The sequence below is a fragment of the Rana temporaria genome, chromosome 5, assembly GCF_905171775.1.
Source record: "Rana temporaria chromosome 5, aRanTem1.1, whole genome shotgun sequence".
In the NCBI taxonomy this organism is placed as follows: domain Eukaryota; kingdom Metazoa; phylum Chordata; class Amphibia; order Anura; family Ranidae; genus Rana; species Rana temporaria.
In genome coordinates, this window is record NC_053493.1 from 313605994 (window position 1) to 313624278 (window position 18285).

General features: G+C 43.2%; 1 protein-coding gene across 1 annotated transcript in view; it reads right to left on the reverse strand.

Moving 5' to 3' along the window:
• The window catches only part of LOC120941278 (ethanolaminephosphotransferase 1-like), an 89577-nt gene that overhangs the window by 20063 nt on the left and 51229 nt on the right, over positions 1-18285 (reverse strand). Inside the window, exons 3-4 of the mRNA XM_040354599.1 lie at positions 11301-11409; positions 3876-3950 (exon numbers count right to left, since the gene is read on the reverse strand). Of these exons, the coding sequence (XP_040210533.1) occupies positions 3876-3950; positions 11301-11409 (184 nt within the window). The remainder of the gene's footprint in view (positions 1-3875; positions 3951-11300; positions 11410-18285) is intronic.

Here is an 18285-nt window from a genome sequence, read left to right on the forward strand (position 1 = left end):
TGGTAAAAGTAGGGTTTGTAATGGAGATAGCACATTCGTCACGCTGTAACAGACTGAAAAGCGCGAATCGTCTCTCACCAAACTTTTACTTAACACGCAGTACCATGAGATTAGCAAAAGCAGCCCCAAGGGTGGCGCCAGTGGAATCAAACTTCCCCCTTTATAGTGCCATTGTACGTGTTGCACGTCACCGCGTTTGAGAACAACAATATTTTGTCTTGACAGTGTGTACGCAAAGAAAGCTTGTCAAGATTCTCGACAAGCCTAACAAGGAACTCGTCGAGGAAAACGATGTTTAATTCACGACGAGTTACTCGGTCGTGTGTACGAGGCCCTAGTCTCATGAAATTGAGAGCAAGAAATGGTGATTTCACTATTGTGCTCCTCACTTCTCTCCTTGCTGGAGCCTCTAACATGAGGAAGCAAAACCCTGACTCTACCAAGATGATTGCCTCCACAGACAAACAGTGCAAAACAAGGCATGCAATGGGGAGAGATCAGCTGCAGGGAGACCACAGGCAATTATGTTGACTAGTCCTTTGCCCGTTGATTGAGCACAGCTTCCAGAGTTCTGATACTCTTTAAAGGGGTTGTAAAGGTACATGTTTTTTCACCTTAATGCATTCTATGCATTAAGGTGAAAAAACATCTGAGCATTAGCGCCCCCCCCCCCCCGGGGCCCCCGTTTACTTGACTGAACCCTTTGAAATTCCTGTGCCATGAACGTGCTGGCTTCTTGGTCGGCTCATTGATTGATTGATTGAAAGCAGCGCAGCCAATAGTTTGCACTGCTGTGAATTATATCCAATGATACAGCATCCTGGGGCGGGGCTGAGTGATACAGTGAGCGGCTATAACCGACGGCTGTATCACGGGAGCGTGCCCACAAGAACTTACCACCATGTGAAAGATCTCACATGAAGGTGGAAAGTTCTTGCAGGGGGGAGCCGAGACAGCCGCCGAGGGACCCCAGAAGACCATGTTCGGGGCCACATGTTTGTTATTTAAAAAAAAAAAATCACTTTAGTGTTGCTTTAAGACACATGGCGGTGGATGCCTGTGGCTGGATCTTCTCCTCCAGGATCTACCACAGGATGATTAAAGCTGTCCTATTGTGAACACTACTTTCACTATGTTTTAAGCTTACTAATTTTTGTTTTAGATATCACAATGGTGTCTTTGTTGGTGTTGATTGACTCTATTGAAGACATATGTATTGACTTAACAATTCAATATACCTAGACTCAGCCGTGTTCCATCTGACCCACTGCCTATATACCACTTGTGATCTTGCTAAAGTTCATTCTTCATTTACTGGAAACAGCAATTTTGTTTCCACAGGATTCCTCATATGTCCCCATGCTCGCCCAGGGATGTTTTTGACCTTGATGCCTCTTTAGTTTGCCAGTTCAGCCTTTAAGTGTTTAATTCTCCTGTTCTCCCATTTTACTCTCCTGAAGAAGCGGGGAACCCACAAAACATGTTGAGAGTTTGATCTTTAATGCTCATATGGTGACTGGAGATTTTTATCATTCTCAACAGAGGTGGTGTGACCACTTAGAATGAAACTAATATGCAATACTAAATGTTTTAAAAAAAATGTAAGTTAACTGTATGTAAAATAAACTTTACTGATTTTTAACAATGTTGTTGTAATGTCTTGTGACGGTACCAGGAAAATCCTACTTGCACCCCCCCCCTTTTTTATAGACTTTAATAGTATTCAGGATGTTGGTACCTTACCTTTCTATATATAGACAAACCTGAGCAGTTATTGTTTAACACTGAACTAATTTATAGGTTCTACAGTTTAAGTGATGTCTATAGCAACTGTTAAAGTGTCATTAAACCCAGACTATGAAAAACTCTCATTACATGCTATATAAGTGTATACTCACAAAGCCACTAAAGCATTTGTTTTTGTGTAGAGCGAAATATACCTGGTTGATCCTGTCTTCAACTGTCCCTCCCATAATTGCTATGTCTCCACTTCAGGTTGAGGTTGTATAGACCAGCTGGTGTCCTCTACAGAGCATGCACACATTTCAGTTCCCTTCTAAGGTCTCTATTTTCTATTTTTTCTGTACAGTACCATAGTGGTAAATGACACTCCCCTCCCTCTCTTCACCATGTCCTCATATTGCTTAACACTATGGGGACGCAATATAGTATGCTGATTGATTATATTTACTAAGAAACTCCCAAAAGTTTTTATATAAATCAGTATGCATTAAGGTGAAAAAACTTCTCACACTGACTGGCCCCCCAGCCCTCCTGTTTTACTCACCTGTGCCCTTCAATCCCTCGGCGGAGACGCACTCTTCCTCTCTGCCCGGGGGGTTCTCGGCTCTTGATTGGATAGATTGATAGCAGTGCAGCCATTGGCTCCCGCTGCTGTCAATCAAATCCAATGACGCGGGCGCCGGGGGTGGGGCCAAGTCCAGAATTCTGGAAGATACAAATGCTGGACTTGGGAGCACACCCGCAAAGTAACCCCCCGGGAGACCGCTTCTCCCAGGGGTTTACCAATATGGGGAGGAGCCGTGAGAGCCTCCGGGGGACCACAGAAGTCAGTGATCGGGGCCACACTGTGAAAAATTTGTAGTTTTTCACAGTGTTTGTAGTATGACATGTTTGTTATTTAAAAAAACTAAAAAAACAAGGGTTTACAAACCCTTTAAATATATCAAATATAATTGCTAATGCCTGCAAATTAAAAAAAAAAACAACAACAAAAGAGACTTGGTTACAGGTATCGTTTCAATAAAGTGAAATCTAGTGTCAGCCATCTCTGGCTCTGCCTACACCATATGAATGCTAATAATAATAAAATACACATCTGATGTTCAATAAATTTATTGAGATCTGTAAAGCAGTTATTTAACAATTGTATTCTCATTTTACTTGCTCTTCTGAAACTGTTTTTTTTGTTTTGTTATGTGAATAGCACAGCCCCAATCTCGGCTGGCCGGACACAGACTCACAGTGTAGAGAGCATACATAGAAGCCCCTCCCAAAGATCTTTCCCTGCAGATGACAAAGAACAAAGCCCCTCCCAAGGATCTTTCCCTGCAGATGATAAAGAACAAAGACCCTCCCAAAGATCTTTCCCTGCAGATGACAAAGAACAAAGCCCCTCCCAAAGATCTTTCCCTGCAGATGACAAAGAACAGAGAAAGATCGTGTGATCACACAACAGAGATGCAGGAATGAGGCACATAGAGAATTAGAAAACAAAACAGTAACATGGTATATATCATTTATGTGAATGAATTATGCCAATTAACAATTCTCTGTTTAGCACCACTTTAGTTGTTATAGAGGGGATCTCCATATTTTATAAATGAGTGCCATAGTTTGGCTTACTACATTGTATGTTATGCTTTTAAACAGTCCATCACTTAAATGTAAATTTTATATTATATAAAACTCCAGAGTGGTAATAGCCGCAAGAATGTTATTTCTTAGGGTGGAGTGGAACAAGCACACTGCATCTTCCTTGCCCACTAGTCAGCATTTGCCATACCCCATTGTGGTAACTTTGTGCACTGAAAATAATGAACATTTGTCACAAAGTAACATAAAATAATTTTGTAGTCATCTATACATTCATTTGCTGCTCAATGGGACAGTCCTGGAATAGCACAAGCAACAACAGTATGTATGGCTCTACAGCTCAGATGTCAGGTTAAAAAAAAAATGGCAGTTTTAAACCATTATTTAGCACGGGTATAATAAAGGCACATCAATGTTTGTGTCTACGTGTGTGCCTTCATGGAGGATAGGTATGGATTTCCAGGATCACTAAGCACCAAAAATGTATGAAACATATGCAAAATAACGCTTTTATATATAATTAACTATCACTATCATACCTAATGCATAAGCCAAAAAGTTGCCCAAAGCTGCAGAGATCCAAATCCAGTTTGGAATATGCTGGATGCCAATACCTGGAAATCAGAAACATGAACAATCAAGCTTAAAATAATACATTTATGAAACAAAATGCATATCCTCACAAAAGTTTTGTGTTCTTCCCCTATTGTAACACTTCACATTGTGATTGTACTGCATAATCCTTTTTTACAAACTTTCACTTGCAAGCCAATCCAATTTTATTTTAGCAAGAACCAACCACTTACTGATTAGGCCTGCTGAACATTAATGAGTTCTCACCCTTTTACGTTATTGTCTTTGAACTTTCCCATGTGTTTTTCTCTTAAAGAGGAAATATATGTTGTAGGGTCAGTTTTTTTTTTCCAATTCTTTGTTCTAGAGAACATACAGTAAAGTAATAAGACACAAAAAAATACAGTTTAATACAGTACACGTTAATTAATGAGTCAGTGCACAGTTGTTAAACAGAGAAGATAAAAAAGTCAGTTTAATATTAAATCGTTTTTTGTCAGACCCGGTTCACACTTGGGCGGCACGACTTTGGGGGCGACTCGGCAAGGCGACCTGAAGACGACTTCAGAGGCGACTTGCAAAATGACTTCTGTATAGAAGTCAATGCAAGTAGCCCTGAGTTGCCCCCAAAGTCGTACAAGAACCTTTTTCTAAGTCGGAGCGACTTGCGTCGCTCCTATTAGAACGGTTCTATTGAAAAGCTGAGTCGCCTGACGAGACGCCCCAGTGTGAACCGGTTATGGTTTAGAGATTTTTAATTTGTTAAAAAATGTTAATGTTTTATGCATTTTTACAATTAGTATTATATACAATTCATACAGGGCCAACAGTTTGCGCAGTGCTTTCCAAAATAAAAAATAGCAGTGCAATTACAATTCAAGTCAAGATGAGAGGGATAGGAGGGCACTGCTCGTGGAAGCTTACAACCTAAAGGAAAAGGTAAATGATACAACAGGTTGTAACTATTTGGGGATGAGTTGTTAGCTAGGTGGGATACAATATGAAAATCGTTTCATTAGTACGAAAGATATCATTAGAGCAAGACTACACATGCTCAGAAACAAAAGACTACGCACAAAACTATTCAACACATTTAGTAATTTCTGACGTTGTATTCTGCAGTGTTGCCAACTGCCAGTATTTTTACTGGCAGTCAGTAAAAAATGGGCACTTTTCTCCTGCCAGTAAATGCCAGTAAGGCCCCGTACACACGTCCGAGGAACTCGACGTGCCAAACACATCGAGTTCCTCGTCGAGTTCAGTGTTGAAGCTGCCGAGGATCTCGGCGGGGCGACTTTCCTCATTGAACAACGAGGAAATAGAGAACATGTTCTCTATTTGGCCCGACGAGTTCCTCATCGGCTTCCTCGCTGAAAAGTGTACAAACGACCGAGTTTCTCGGTAGAATCCAGCTCCGATCGAGTTTCTGGCTGAATTCTGCCGAGAAACTCGGTCGTGTGTACGGGGCCTGAGAGGAAAATGTTGCCAGTAAAAAATATAACTGTGATGCGCGGCTCGGAACTGTGCATATGCAGCTCGGGTCTGGAGCCGGCTGAGACCATCCAAGTGCCTACTACACTGTGTTTGGGCAGTGCCGGTAGGGGTGGGTATGGTGGAGGTGGTGTTTAACCACTTAAGGACCAGCTCACGACTATATACGTCCTGTTTTTAAAGATGGATATCTTGGTAACGGCAGCAGCTGCTGCCACAACCGAGATATTCATCTTTTTTTTGAGCGGTCCTGTAAACGATAACGGTGGTCTCCGCAGTGGATTCACCACGAGATCAACGTTATCGGCGGCGGGAGAGGGCCCCCCATCCTGCCACTCTCCTGCGCCCTCCGCCGCTTACCGGAGCCGTCGGTAGCGGCAGGGGCAATCAAGTGCTGTCCCCTGCTCGGCTGGGATACGAGTGAGGGCAAGATTATTATTTGCATTTAAGTCTAAATATGAGATCTGAGGATTTTTTGACCCCAGATCTCATATTTAAGAGGACCTGTCATGCTTTTTTTCTATTACAAGGGTTGTTTACATTCCTTGTAAAAGGAATAAAAGTGTTTTTTTTTCGGTGTAAAAATAATAAAATAAATAAATAAGAATAAGAATACAATAACATTTTTTTTAAAGCACCCCGTCCTGACGAGCTCGCGTGCAGAAGCGAACGCATACGTGAGTAGCGCCCGCATATGAAAATGGTGTTCAAACCACACAAGTGAGGAATCCCCGCGATCGTTAGAGCGAGAGCAATAATTCTAGCTCTAGACCTTCTCTGTAGCTCAAAATATGCAACCTATAGCATTTTTTAAACGTCGCCTATGGAGATTTTTAAGGGTAAAAGTTTGACGCCATTCCACGAGCGGGCGCAATTTTGAAGCGTGACATGTTGGGTATCATTTTACTCGGCGTAACATTATTTTTCACAATATATAAAAAAATTGGGCTAACTTTACTGTTGTCTTATTTTTTAATTAAAAAAAAAGTGCGCTTGTAAGACCGCTGCGCAAATATGGTGTGACAAAAAATATTGCAATGACCGCCATTTTATTCTCTAGGGTGTTAGAAAAAATATATATAATGTTTGGGGGTTTTAAGTAATTTTTTAGCAAAAAAACTGTTTTAGTCTAGTAAACGCCAAATCTGAAAAACAGGTCCTTAAGTGGTTAAGCATATTGTGTGATCTCATGGTGCAAGGGAGACAAGCGGAGCAGCCGGAGTCTGGTGTGTGGGTCTGCAAGACGGGAGTAAGGCAAGCTAGGGGCGGGACTGTCAGTGTTGTTTGGACTGGAGGGGACTAAAGGGACCACCTGACATAGAGAGAGACTGTCACTGTGACTCAGGAGGGGACGTGTCGTGTTGGTGAGGTGTCTTCATCATCTGTGCTCCTGCACACTAATGTCAATGTCATTGTAAGAGTCAATTTCATGAGTGAATCGTCCATTCTAATGTATTGCCCTCCTGAGTTCTGTCCCCTAGCTAGTTACTTACTATATTGAAAATAAAATAAGAAATATGCTTTTTGCCTTAATGTCTACCTTAAATCACATTGCTAATTGCATATTGTACTTATTTGTAGCCTAAATATTGTAATTTTCACTTAAAACTGAAATTTTGTAACTTTTGGAACTGCCAGTAAAAACTTGGCGGTGCCATTAAATTTTGTTGGTTGTGTCAGTAAATTTCAATCTGGTAGGTTGGCAACACTGGTACTCTGTCGTAGGAACATTTTCACATTGTTTCGCATTTTCACTGTCAACATGAGACTAGTATGCCACAAAAAAACGGAAGTTCGGTTGTCTGAAAATATAAGGCCTCCTACAGACGAGAGGATATCCGCTGGAAACGGGCCGCCGGACCGTTTCCAGCGGATAAATCCTCTAGCGGATTTGGATCTGATGGCTGTACACACCATCAGATCGAAATCCCCGCGGAATACATCCGCGGTGACGTGGCCGCGTCGTCGCGGCGACGATGACGCGGCGACGTGCGCGACCCTGGAAGGTAAATACTTCCACGCATGCGTCGAATCATTACGACGCATGCGAGGGATGGGAGCGGACGACCGGATCAGTCCGCTGGACTGGATTCCAGCGGATATATTTCTTAGCATGCTAAGAAATTTTTATCCGCTGGGAATCCGTTGGCTGGATTTTTATCTGCCTGAAAATGTCCGCTAGGTCGCACACACGACCGGATCTATCTGCTGGAACTGATCCGCGGGATCGATCCGGTCGTGTGTACGGGGCCTAAGCATGTGTACTAGGCTTTACCTGAAGAGATGAGTTTTCAGGGATTGCCTAAAAGGCAGACAGAGTAGGAGAGGTAAAGGTTTCAGTAAAAAGTTCTAGAGGAAGGAGTGCTTTGGGGAAGTCCAGGAGGTGAGCATGGGAAAAGGTGACAAGAGATCTAGAGAGCAGGAGGTCTTAGATGGAGCAAAAAGGATAGTTTGATTAATATTTCAAGATAAGGTTTGTGATGCAACTGGGGATAGAGTTGTGGGTGGCTTTGAAGTTTTTTTTATTGAATTTAATATTTTGGGTTGTCTAGTAGTAAGTGAAGAGATTGGCAGGGAGGGGTGGCAGATCCTGAGTGGTTGGTAAGGTGGATGAGTCTGGCAGCAGCATTAGACTGAAGGGTGGATAGCCTGTGTAAACCATACAGTGCTCGTATTGCGAAACGCTCATTAACAGCGTTACTCGCAATCCGAGGTTCCACTGTACTTCCTTCATTCACATGTGTGTGTAAATGTTTTCTAAAAAGAAGGAAAATCAGAACATCCCTGGGTGATTGAGAAGATGATAAAACATTAAATATTTAAAAACAATACATTTTCAAAAATATTAATATGCAATAATTACACTTTTTATTTCTAACTTAAATACTATATAGAAAATATACTGTATACAAAATCATTATGCATTCCCTTGAAATTACATTTGTATGCTTTTTTGCATTATTCTCATATTATTTTTAGCTGAGTGCACGCTCTGTGTTTTGGCTGCAATGATGTAATAGGCACGGAAGTAGAACAACAGCAAAAAAACAAAGTTAATTCAGCTGTTTATTTCTGCAAATAGCCTGAAATAGCCAGGCTGTAAAATGACGCATAAAGTTAAAGAAAAATAATACTACTAACTACACACAGAAACAGGGAGTCACAACTGGAACATTGTTGTACTGTATATCCAGTATAAGTGTTTACAGAGCTAACCACAGACTAAATATCTACATCATAGGCTGACATTTTCTACCTCATTGTCATACCAAGAAAGAACTTATAATGGTTCCAGACAGCTGCAAACCAGAATTTGAAAGTACTTTCTATACTATATGATCAGCAGCCAAGGCCAGGCTGGAAATCAGACCGGACATATGAAGCACACAAAAACATATTTGTGTATATGACCAAACATAGCTAGCCCAGATACAGCAATTATTTTATAAGTTTGCAACGGAGCTGGGATTAGAATGTGCACCAGTACATAATGTGTACAGATTTACAGGATAACTGTACTTTTAGTATTGTATCCTGTAAATGTCCTATCTCCAAACCAGAAGCTACTCAGAGATATATACATACCTCCAGTGGCATAACTAGAGACTTCGGGGCCCCGATGCAAGAAATCATGAAGGCGCCCCCTCCAAAGTGACATGACAGTCAGGTGGACCCCTCACACTGGCAGGCGGCGGTCGGGCATCTCACACGAGCGGGTGAAGGCCCCCCCAGACTTGGCTGAATTACAGGGCCCAGTCGAAATGACGACTGCTGCGACACTGATAATTCCGCCACTGGTTAAAGGTGTGCTACGTACATAGTCCGGGGTGTGCTACGTACAGAGTCCGGGGTGTGCTACGTACAGAGTCCGGGGTGTGCTACGTACAGAGTCCGGGGTGTGCTACGTACAGAGTCCGGGGTGTGTTTAACAATCAGCAGATAAAGATACTCCAAAATTCTAGTGTTGGCACCTCAATCATCCCGGCACCATGGTTGTTATGGTGTCAGGATGATTGAAGCACATTATTTCTATTATCACATGGTAATATAGAATGAAATTATTCAACTCACCATAATGCAGAATCAGTGGGAGCCCTGATGTCACTGTCCCCAGACAGCGAGTGCTTCCTTACATCTCAGGAGTCCCCAGCCAGCGGAGTGCTTCCTTACATCTCAGGTGTCACTGTCCCCAGCCAGTGGAGTGCTTCCTAACATCTCAGGTGTCACTGTCCCCAGCCAGCGGAGTGCTTCCTTACATCTCAGGTGTCACTGTCCCCAGCCAGCGGAGTGCTTCTATACATCTCAGGTGTCCCCAGCGGAGTGCTTTCTTACATCTCAGGTGTCCCCAGCGCACAGGGGAGAGAGGCGGAGGGCACAGGGGGAGAGGCGGAGGGCGCAGGGGGAGACCGTAGAGCATGTAGGGAGGTGGAGAGCACAGGGGGAGGTAACAAGCACAAGGGGAGAGGTGGAGGGCACTGTGGGGCAGCCTAGAGCATGGGGGGAGGTGGAGAGCACATGGGGGGGGCTGGATAGCACTGGGGGAGAAGTGGAGGGCACAGGGGGCAGTGGAGAGCATGGGGGAGGTGGAGAGCACTGGGGGGGGGGTAGAGAGCACTGTGGGGGCAGCAGAGATAAGCAGATTAGGAGGAGCGGTGGGGTGGCTGCATATAGAAGAATCATTCTCTCCATCTTCTTCCCACAGTACCTGAATGCCTGCGAGAGGGAGAGGAGCAGAAGCAGGCATTCAGAGACCATGGGAGGACGATGGAGAGAATTATTCTTCTTTATGCAGCCACCCCACCGCTCCTCCTATTCAGGTTACAGGGGGCTGCAGTTTCTCTCTGATCCCATCGGCAGACCAGGTGGTGGGCACCGCAGCTCTATTACAGCAGGCAGGGCTCCCTTCTCGTTGTGGTCTTCAGGAAAATGGCGGCCGGCGGAGACATTATCTCCGCCGGCCGCGGACCTCTAGTGGCGGCACGGGGCCCCAAGTTAATACTCCCTTGTGCTCTCCTCGGTGGCCTGTGTAGTCTGCGTATAGGGCGGATCGGCCCTGCCCGGAACGAACAGCACGCCAGCGGCGGTTGGGCCCCCCCGTACTTGGCGGAATTACAGGGCCCAGTCGCAACGGCGACTGCTGCGACACTGATAATTCCGCCACTGCATACCTCTCCTTACTCCTCCAAGATCTTCTCAATACCTCTTCACAGAAAGTCTCATGGCCATTGGAATGGATGTTTTCCTTTACATTATGGACAGTGCTTGCTGTTTCAATAGCTAGAGACTAGGTATTTGGTCATGTGTATCAGCATGTATACAGTATGTCTGTGTGGAGGAGGGGGTTTCCATTGGTGTTAAAAAATAGAACATGTTTTACATTTTTCCTATGGATAAAAATCCGATAGAAAAATCTGATCATCTGTGTGGAACTCCATCGGAGAAAAATCCACGCATGCTCAGAATCAAGTCGACGCATGCTCAGAAGCATTGAACTTCTTTTTTTTCGGCTCGTCGTAGTGTTTTACGTCACCGCGTTTTGGCACGGTCGGAATTTAGTCTGATAGTGTGTATGCAAGCCTGATGAAAGTCAGCTTCATCGAACATCCGCCAAAAAAATCCATCTGATTATATTCCATCAGATATCCGATCGTGTGTACAGGGCTTTAATTTTAGTGAAAGGATCACTTTAGACTTATGTAAATATAATTTATTATACATTTTTAAATGGCCCCTTGGTATTAATTTCACTTCATCTAGTTAAAATAATGTTTTTCTGAATTTTAAATATCTCTCTAATGCTTAACCTAAAGGAATAGATATCTAAAAATATAAGCACAAAAGTAGTAAGAAGAAAAGCATTTTTGCAAAGACTATTTATAATGTGTGAGAGATAATATTACCTGACGCTGTATAATCCCAATCATAAAAAGATAATAAAATATAATTAAATAATATCATCAAAAATCCAGAAAAAGTTAATATATTTGGAGCAATCCAAAGAGGCACTATCTAAAAAAAAAGAAAGTTGAAAACAATTATATGCATATTATTATATTTCTTAGTAGTTCTATCCCTAAAGAAAATAATATTCTATAAGAAAACTTAACTTTAACCCCCTCTTACATTTTCCCCTGGAAAAACTGGCAAATACATTGCCTTGAAAAAGTATGTATACCCCTTGAAATTTTCAACATGTTGTCATGTTACAACCAAAAACATGAATATATTTTATTGGGATTTTATAGACCAAAAATTATTAATGGTTTTAATTTTTTTTTTACAAATAAATATTTGAAAAGTGTGGCGTGCATTTGTATTCCCAAATCAATACTTTGTCGAACTACCTTTCGCTGCAATTACAGCTGCAAGTCTTTTTGGGGATGTCTCTATCAGCTTTGCACATCTGGAGAGTGACATTTTTGCTGATTTGTCTTTGCAAAATAGCTCAAGCTCTGTCAGATTGGAGGGAGAGCATCTGTGAACAGCAATTTTCAAGTCTTGCCACAGATTCTCAATTGCATTTAGGTCTGGACTTTTACTGGTCCATTCTAACACATGAATATGCTTTGATCTAAACCATCTATTGTAGCTCTGGCTGTATGTTTAGAGTCGTTGTCCTGCTGGAAGGTGAACCTCCACCCCAATCTCCAGTGTTTTGCAGACTCTAACAGATTTTTTTAAGATTGCCCTGTATTTGGCTCCATCCATCTTCCCATCAACTCTGACCAGCTTCCCTGTCCCTGCTGAAGAAAAGCATCCCCACAACATGATGTCACCACCATGTTTCAGAGTGGGGATGGTGTGTTCAGGGTGATGCTCAGTGTTAGGCCCCATACACACGATAGAATCCATCCGCAGATAAATCCCAGCAAATGGGTTTCTGCGGATAGATCCTATGGTGTGTACCCGCCAGCGGATCTGTTTCCGCGGAGAAATCTCCTCTGGGATGGATTCCAGCAGATCGGATATTTGCTGACATGCACAACAAATCCATCTGCTGGAATCGTCTGTACAGACTTACCGGATCCATCCGTCCAAAGGGATTCCGCGCACGCGTCGTAATGATTTGACGCATGCGTGGAATTCCTTATATGACAGCGTCGCGCCGTCGCCGCGTCATAATCGCGGCGACGGCGCGACACGTCATCGCCAGAGGATTTCCGCGCGGATTTCAATGCGATGGTGTGTACACTCCATCGCATAGAAATCTGCGGAAATCTTTGAGAGGATTTATCCGTGGAAACGGTCCGCTGGACCGTATCCGCGGATAAATTCTCTCGTGTGTATGGGGCCTTAGTTTTCCGCAACACATAGCGTTTTGCTTTTAGGCCAAAAAGTTTAATTTTGCTCTCATCTGAACAGAGCACCTTTTACCACATGTTTGCTGAGTCCCCCACATGGCTTCTTGCAAACATGATTTCATATGGCTTTCTTTCAACAATGGTTTTCTTTTTGCCACTCTTCTATAAAGGCCAGATTTGTGGAGTGCATGACTAATAGTTGTCCTGTGGACAGATTCTCCCTCCTGAGCTGTGGATTTCTACAGTTCCTCCAGAGTTACCATGGGCCTCTTGGCTGCTTCTCTGATTAATGCTCTCCTTGCCCGGCCTGTTTGTTTAGGTGGATGGCCATGTCTTGGTTAGGGATGAGCCGAACACCCCCCCCCCCCCCATTCAGTGAGGTGGCTACTTTGAAGAACCTAGAATATGAAATATATTTTCAGTTGTTTCACACTTTTTTGTTATGTATAATTCCACATGTGTTAATTCATAGTTTTGATGCTTCAGTGTGAATCTACAATTTTCATAGTCATGAAAATAAAGAAAACTCTTTGAATGAGAAGGTGTGTCCAAACTTTTGGTCTGTACTGTATATATATATATATATATATATATATATATATATATATATATATATATATATATATATATATACTGTATAATGTGTGTGAGTGAGTGAGAAACTTATATAGCGCAAACAAATGCGAACTTAATCGCCTCAAGGCGTGTGTAAGTAAAATAAAATAAAAATCACAAAAATGTATGCAACAACAAAAACACCATGCATTTTTTGAGAATCGTGAGAGAATCGTGATCTTCATTCTAAGCAAAAGAATCGTGATTCTCATTTTTCCCAGAATCGTGCAGCTCTACTGCCTTTAGGAATTAATATGAGAAACACCAGCAAATCTATTGACGTAGCTTTAGGTGCACACTGTACAGAGGACGCAGACAGTACACCACGTGAAAATACTGCAGCTAGCACAATCACCTGCCTGCCTGTCAGTATATTAGGAAGAGCGCATCTATCTAAACTCAATACAGTGTATACATATATATACAACACCTAGGATGCATATATATCCTCTACACACTGTAACTCTAACTGACTAGCCTGCCTGCTCTGTCTAACTCCAAAAAATTACACTCTCTCTCTCTCTGTCTCTCTCTGTAAACCACCAACACTGTAAAACACCAACTGTACACAAGGCCGACTTCAAGGCAGCATTATATAGTGTGGGGCGTGTACAAAACCCCCTGAGCCATAATTGGCCAAAGCCACCCTGGCTTTGGCCAATTATGGCTCTCCGTTTTTTGCGCGCTGTGATTGGCTAAGCATGCGGGTCATAGTGCAAGCTTGGTCAATCATCAGCCAGCAATGCACTGCGATGCCGCAGTGAATTATGGGCCGTGACACGCCACTCGAATTTGGCGCGAACGGCCCAAAAGGTTCGTAATTCCACGGATGATCGAACATACGATGTTCGAGTCGAACGTGAGTTCGACTCGAATACGAAGCTCATCCCTAGTCTTGGTAGGTTGGTAGTCTTGGTAGGTTTGCAGTTGTGCCACACTCTTTCTATTTTCAGATGATGGATTTTACAGTGCTAGCCCTGCTTTAAACTTCTCCACAACTTTATCCCTGAAATATCTGGTGTGTAAATAGAGTCCACTCTATTTACTAATTAGGTGACTTCTGAAGGCAATTGGTTCCACTAGATTTTAGTTAGGGGTATCAGAGTAAAGGGTGCTGAATACAAATGCACGCCACGCTTTTCAGATATATATTTGTAAACAAAATTGAAAACCATTTATCATTTTCCTTCGACTTCATAATTATTCGCCACTTTGTGTTGGTCTATCACATAAAATCCCAATTCTCATCTACAGCTAATTGCATTGACTAATAAATGGGAGTGTTTTGAGTCTCTTTTTGTATATATGTTGGTGCTGGTTTTGTGGGTAACTATGCTGTGAACAAGGCTCTTTGCTGAAACACGTTGGCAGTTACTCTGTACTTTGTGATTATCGAATAAAGAATGTGGATGGATTCCAGAGTGCGAGTTCTTTCCATATATCCACATTCCGAGTTTGTGACGAGTGGAAGGTTATCTGAACATGGCACCTGGAGAGAATGTATCCAACACACATATTTGGAGGTTTTCACCTGCCATGCTGGAAGCATAGTATGATGGCCAGCGATGGGAAATAGGAGACCTGAAGATAGTAGTATACTTCTTTGTTACCCAACATTAATGTCCTGCACTGAAAAGTGGGATGTAAGGAGGGGAACGACAGGACCACCAGTATTCGGGGGAGATATTGTGACTTACATTCTCTGCCTATTTGACAGTGACACCTGTCATGGGTGTCAGATCCATCCGGTTAATAGGATATTTGCCTAGACTGGTGGAGGACGGCACTTTTCCTTTTTTCACTGAATTGCAATTTCACTGTGTACTGGATTGGAGAATCGTTTTGTGGCGGTTCATGGACTTTACCATCATATTTTATTATTATATTTTTTAAGTTTATTTATACTAATTTGGTATACATTCTTATGTTTATATGAGTAATTTATATCACGTGATTTGGTTTTATTGAGCGCGGTATGAAATGTATTCATTTTAATTTCACAGTTAGAGCGGTGCTATCATTTGTGTACATTTGATAGGCTGCATTAATGGGCACTGATAGGCTGCACTTATAGGCACTAATAAGGCAGCACTGATGGGCTTTGATAGGTGGCACTGATGGGCACTGATCAGGAGACACTGATGAGGTTGCACTGAAAGGGGGGACTGAAGGGCACTGATAGGCAGCACTAAAGAGCACTGATACTGTAGGTGGCACTGATAGGCGGCACTGATAGGTGGCACTGTCGTGCACTGGTAGGTGGCACTGATAGGCAGCACTGATAAGTGGCACTGATGATGGGGCACTGATGGGCACTGATAGGTGGCACTGGTGGGCACTGGTTATCAGCACTGTGTGGAACTGATGTTCCTTTTACAGAAGCCGGTAATCAGCTTGTTGTTTTCTCCTCACGCTGTTAGCATGAGGTAATAAAAAGCAGATTACCACCTTCTGTTTACATCATGTGATCAGCTGTCATGGAGGCTTCAGGACAGGGCACATGTCATTCTGGCCTAGGCAAGAATTGTGATGTGGGCGGGGGGCAGGACTAACACACCCCTGGAGTAGCACACCCTGGTAGGCATTGTGCTTCCCCAGAGACAGGGTGGGCTGATATTTCACCTCTGAGCGTAGTTCTGAGGCAATAATGTGAAATATGAATCGATGATCGCCAGTAACTTTTAGGTGAACAAAAAGGAAGTTCAATACATATGACACCAAGGGAAAGAGAACAACAGAAAGGGCGCCAGGTGAGTATAAAGTAGTTTATTCCATATTCACATAAAAGTATCCTGTGTACAGCATGCACGGCTAGTGTAGTGTGCAGATGAAACAGGCAGTGATCTCATGTGAAGTGGAGGATGGTTGCAGGGCACAAGCTCAGACTGCTGCAGGAAACGCAACGTGCATATAGAATAAAATACTTGTTGTCTTTTACTCGTACTCACCTGGCGCTCTTTCTATTGTTCTGTTTTTTTCTCTGGAAGGAATCCCATTCCCTATTGAGGAGCCCGTGTGTGTAATTTACCTGCCTACCACTGTATTTGTTCATTGGATTATCCTATCTCCATTAGACATGTGCACACTGAAAAATTTTGTTTTGGAATTTTGTTCTCGTCTGAAAAATAAATGTAGCGCTGACATTCTTGTATATTGATGTGTGTTTGCATACTTTAATACAACGTCTATGGACATTGCTATGTTCAAGTATTTGGAGCCATCTAGTGACCAAATACTGGTAATGCAGAGAGATGTTTTGTTTAGTATTTTGGTTGCCTTGGAGACGAGGAGAGACCCAAATACTGGTAATGCAGAGAGATGTTTTGGTTGAGGATTTTGGTTGCCTTGGAGACGAGGGGAGACAAGAGGGTAAACAAAAGCCTTCTGGAGGCTGATGCCGAGCTGCTGGGGAGAAAAAGGCTGAGCTCGGAGAGCTAGAGGACAGTGGCCGGATTGCAGAGACAGAGAGACACTCATCCGAGCATCAGAGAACCGGATCCATCCAGCGGAGCTGAACAGAGCTGACGGAGAAGCAAGTTGCAGTCACAGGACCCCGAACAAAAGTTACTACCCGGAGCTCCGATCCAGTGGGTGAGCGGGTCACGACCCACAGTTTGCTAAGTTTACACACAGACTCATATACAGGCCTCACTGGGATTTATAGTTCCACAGAGGAGCAGAGGAACTGAAACTGAGAAGGCTTGAGGCCTATCTAATTTGACATTTCAAGCGATTTTAAAATAGTTGTTGCAGTTACACCAGGAGCATTTTCACTTCAATTTGACTCATCAAAACTGTGGATTACAAATCACTTTAGCTAGCGAAGAAAAGAAGATAAAAGACCAAGTACTTTAAGTGAGATCTCACGCATAGCTAATAAAGTAGGGGGAGCTCCCAGGTATAAAATGTTTATGTATATTGTTTTCAAAAAGCTTATGTTTAAATCAATTGTGCTGTCGTCTTACGTTGGGATGACAGCACAATTACTGTAATCACTTATTTGCATATTTCACAGTAAAATATATCTCTGGTTAAGTATCCAGTTGTTGTGGCGTACTGTTTTTCTCACTCCAAATGCAGTCAGTGGATCCTGGGGTTATAATACAGGTATTTTGTATTGTCTTACATTGTATTGTATTGCATTGCATCACAGCTGTGCCAAGGGGATTGAGCCAAGTATGTGGAGGGGTTTATTAGTAGAGTGCAGGCCCAAATTAAACCAGCAGCTCCTTCGGGGGTCAGTGCTACACGTGGGGGCTCGTCCGGGATTCCTGTCACTCTACAAGCAAGCCCGCCCCTTCACGCTATCATGGACCCCATCAAAGTAGTCCAATGGTGCAAAGCAGAAGGGACACGCTCAGAAGCGAGCGTGGTCATTGAACTTCCAGGGAGCGACTGGGGAAAGAAACAAATTAAAGAGTTGGTACAAGCATTGTCCCCGGACATAAAGGCTTACGTGGTCGCAGTGAAACCCGATCCTGGGACCGACTGCACCTATGCACTGATAGAGTGGGAACGGGATGTCCCTGAAAACTTCCACGGTGCCAGTATAAAATTGTCCGAAAAGACAGAGTTCCACCTGACACACCCCAGCAAACATGAAGGGCGCTCTCCCAGTCAAAAGCAGTTAGAACCTTTAGACAGGAAAGCAGAGGCTGCTGTTAAATCACTGGCAGAACGACAGCTGGCTGATCTGAAGCGACAGTACTGTAACATACAGGAGAGGTTTCAGGAGACCTCCAGTATGATAGCTGAACGCATTAATGGGTTACGTGTCGTTTTGGAGGACCAGAAAGATGGCCAGATAACGCCCAACACTGGGAAGGTACTGAAGAAACGCACCCAGGGCCGCTTGCAGGAAGTAACCACCAGGAAGGATTTCCACATTGACGGCCAGATAGGAGAAAGAGGGCAGAAGGACAAACTGTCCTACACCAGCCTCCTACACCAAATAGAGTTGGGGCTACAG